At 54.8% G+C, this 3652-nt stretch overlaps 1 protein-coding gene across 1 annotated transcript; it reads left to right on the plus strand.

Moving 5' to 3' along the window:
- The first annotated feature begins 919 nt into the window (after positions 1-919).
- On the plus strand, positions 920-3063 carry H1-2 (H1.2 linker histone, cluster member). The gene has a single exon (XM_030316967.1). It carries the CDS (start codon positions 955-957, stop codon positions 1594-1596), a length of 642 nt encoding a protein of 213 aa, XP_030172827.1. The 5' UTR covers positions 920-954; the 3' UTR covers positions 1597-3063.
- The last annotated feature ends 589 nt before the right edge of the window (positions 3064-3652 follow it).

Raw genomic sequence — 3652 nt, forward strand, 5'->3', positions numbered from 1 at the left:
TGGAACATATAAAAAGAAATAAATAAATGCTTGTTTTCTTTGGAGAGAGATCATCTCAATGTCTATAGCTACCAAGTCTATTGAGGATTCTTTGCAGGCTTAGGGGGTCTCCCTTCTTCCCTTATTATCTCTATTCTTGAGGGTCAGACCCCCTGCCTTGCACAACCCAGAGGGGAACCTGAGATCTTTTTTAAAAACTGCCCAATTTCTCGCCTTTGGAGAAGTGAAGAGTGCCCCGCCCCCATCTACGAAAAGACGGAGTTGATAAAGAATTTCAGTGTCTTCAAATCTAAGATTTAAGTCTCTAACCCCCCACGGTCCAGGACACCCCCCAAGGCCTTTGGACCCCCTTTCATCCAACCCTAACTGCTTTGGACTGGCCCGGGAATCCTTGTCCCAGTCCACGGTTCCTGTGGGTCTGTGCGCAGAATTCACAGAGGACCTGTGTTACTTCCCTCGCGAAGAAAGAGAATTATCGTGAAAATTTAGGTGGAAACCATTTCGTTTTTGTCTCCCAAAGAAGGCAACCATGTGCCCAACCACCCCTGAGAAAAAGAACTTTCAGGGGCAAAGGAGCGAACAGGTAATTTAAGAGAAAAACAGAAAGTGGTCTCCCACCGTCCTGGACTTCCCTCGGAGTTGGGGGAGTTGGGGGCTCCTGGACGCGTCGCCTTTGGGGTTGCGGAAAAAATAAATGGAGAGCCCGGAGCCCGAGGCTTCTCGGATCCTTTTCCGACCAAAGCCGGGAGATTTGGTGCGGGGTATTTTAACATTTTCCCCCTTTTGTGAAGTGGAACAAACACAACTTGGGCGCACGGCGGCGGCTCGGAGCCTGCCAGCCAGGCGGGCGAGCGGAGCACCAATCAGCGCGCGCCTGCGCTCTATATATACGGCGGCCCGGCCCCGGCGCACCCACGGCGCTCTGCCACTTGTCCCCGGTCCTACAGCCTCAGCATGTCGGAGACCGCTCCCGCCGCTCCTGCCGCCGCGCCCCCCGCGGAGAAGGCCCCCGTGAAGAAGAAGGCGGCCAAGAAACCCGCAGGGGTGCGCCGCAAGGCTTCTGGGCCGCCGGTGTCCGAGCTCATCACCAAGGCCGTGGCCGCCTCCAAGGAGCGCAGCGGCGTGTCCCTGGCCGCGCTCAAGAAGGCGCTGGCGGCCGCCGGCTACGACGTGGAGAAGAACAACAGCCGCATCAAGCTGGGCCTCAAGAGCCTGGTGAGCAAGGGCACCCTGGTGCAGACCAAGGGCACCGGCGCCTCGGGCTCGTTCAAGCTCAACAAGAAGGCGGCGTCCGGGGAGGCCAAGCCCAAAGCCAAGAAGGCGGGCGCGGCCAAGCCCAAGAAGGCTGCCGGGGCGGCCAAGAAAGCCAAGAAGGCCACCGGGGCCGGCACTCCCAAGAAGAGCGCCAAGAAGTCCCCGAAGAAGGTGAAGAAGCCGGCGGGGGCTGCTGTCGCCAAGAAAGTGGCCAAGAGTCCGAAGAAAGCGAAGGCTGCCAAGCCGAAGAAGGCCGCCAAGAGCGCAGCTAAGGCCGTGAAGCCCAAGACCGCCAAACCCAAGGTTGCCAAGCCCAAGAAGGCTGCACCCAAAAAGAAGTAGGCTGTTGAAGAACGTCTGCTTCTGAAACCCAAAAAGGCTCTTTTCAGAGCCACCACTGATCTCCAAGAAAGAGCTGAACCTTCTAACCCTGTCCCTTTCCCCCTTTAACCTTTGGTTCTAGGTGTGGTTGGCAGCTACAGTTGACGCCAGCCGAAAAGGGGCGGCGGGGGTCTCTGCGCGGCCCTGGGGCTCGTCCCCTGCCCAGCGGTATCCCGGGTGGCCTCCCCCGCTACCTTGCGGAAGCGCTGTCCCGGAGGCGCGCACTCGCGCGCCAGCCCCGCCCCGCGCCAGGCCATCGAAAACAACCACAAATCAAGTCAGCCAGTTCCTCGGTCTCCAGGAATCCCCCGATTGGGTTGGAAAGCCGTTCAAAAGTCCCGCCCTGCTCGCGGGTTGGCCCACTCCTCCGGCCCACGCTTTTCATCGCGTGTTTTATTGGGTGGAGGCCGGCCTCTTGTGTATTCTGTGTACGTTTCGTTTCCAGTGGATTGATTGTGCCTTTTTCGCCCGGTGTGTCCCTGATACCTCGGACACTTCCCATGGTTTGGAAAGTCCAGCTCGTGTCCGGGGACGGCCGCAGCACCCCGCCGGGGAGGAGACGGTGCGGGCGTCCGTGCCGCGCGCTCCCGTGGGCCAGCCCGCGCGCTGCGGCCGCTGAGGACCGCGTCTGGACCACCGCGCGGCGGTGGCGGCGGCCACCCTGCCACCCGGCGCCGCTGGACCGGCGCCCTTCTGTCCCTCGCGGCATGTAACTTTGCGCAAAAGTGTGATGGGATTGGAGTGCATCACAACAACCCTTCGTCGGCCATCTTGTCCCGGCAGCGGGTCACCGAGCGTCGTTTTAGGTAGACGTCAACATCTAAACGCCGGAGATGCTTTCAACGCATTTTTGCGCGGCCGAAGTCCCAACGGTTTCTACGCGAGTAACGTACGGGTAAACCTGGGAACGTATATGCATGTGTGGGGGTGAAGTGATGTCTCTAACGAAGGCCTTTAGTTTATCTTCACGGCGGTATCTGCGGCTTCTTTCATACTGATGGCGTTTCTTCTGGGCAGAGGAAAGTCCAGCGTCGTGTTTTATATTCTGGTCAACACGGATTTTCCTGAGACAAGTTCCAGGAACCGGGGCTTCTGGAGACCCGAAGCTCAGTTCTTCGCCCATTGCCACAGCGACTGATGTAGTCGTTAAGTAACTTAGATTAATTTCCCCCCATTACCGGTAGTGACCACGGAGTTCATTCCTGCCCGCACCGTCCCTCCCAACGGAATGGGATAGTTTAATGTTCGTTTTCATGTGTAGAAAGACCTCCCTTCTTTGAGAGCACAGCGCACCCGCGCGCGCGCATTCACGCCAAGAAAGTTTTCCCAAGGTTTGTTTCAATAATTTTTGTTGTCAATTTCACTTTAGAAGCAATTGAAACCCCTGTATTTTGTTACAAGGTTTAATAAATGCGTACGACTCTTCCATTTCTGCTTCCTTTCCCCTCCCCACCTCACTCCCGTTGGAGATGCCAACCGTTATCATAGGCTAAATTCCATGGGTACGTGGAGTAATCCTAGGTTTTCTACTTTGTCCCTTTGATCTTTCTGGCCATTTCTCCAGTGAGATCATACTGTTAAGTATTGTTCACAGCACTGTCTTCGATGCTGAGAATACATAACCCATGGTAGGTACTGAAATAAAAATGGAATGTTTGAGAAACTGAGATGTTATAACATGACCGAGGGAGGATAGAGCTCATTCCCTGTCGTTGCTCTTTTTTTTTTTTTTCCAGAATTTCCTGGTTATTCTAGTTTTTGTTTATTTATTTTGTTTTTCGAAATGCACTTTAAGATGCTTCCTCCCTCCCATCTCACCTCTTCACCCCTCCATTACACATAAACACACACACACACACACACACACACACACACACCCTCAATATCCTCGTAGTTTTATTGGGATGATGTGAAATTTACAAATTAATTTGGGGAGAGGATGAGTTTTCCTGTTCAAGAACATTTTATGTTTTCACATCCCTTCCCCACCCCCCAATATTTTGTACCTGTGGAGAAT

Source organism: Lynx canadensis, chromosome B2 (assembly GCF_007474595.2).
Source record: "Lynx canadensis isolate LIC74 chromosome B2, mLynCan4.pri.v2, whole genome shotgun sequence".
Taxonomy (NCBI): domain Eukaryota; kingdom Metazoa; phylum Chordata; class Mammalia; order Carnivora; family Felidae; genus Lynx; species Lynx canadensis.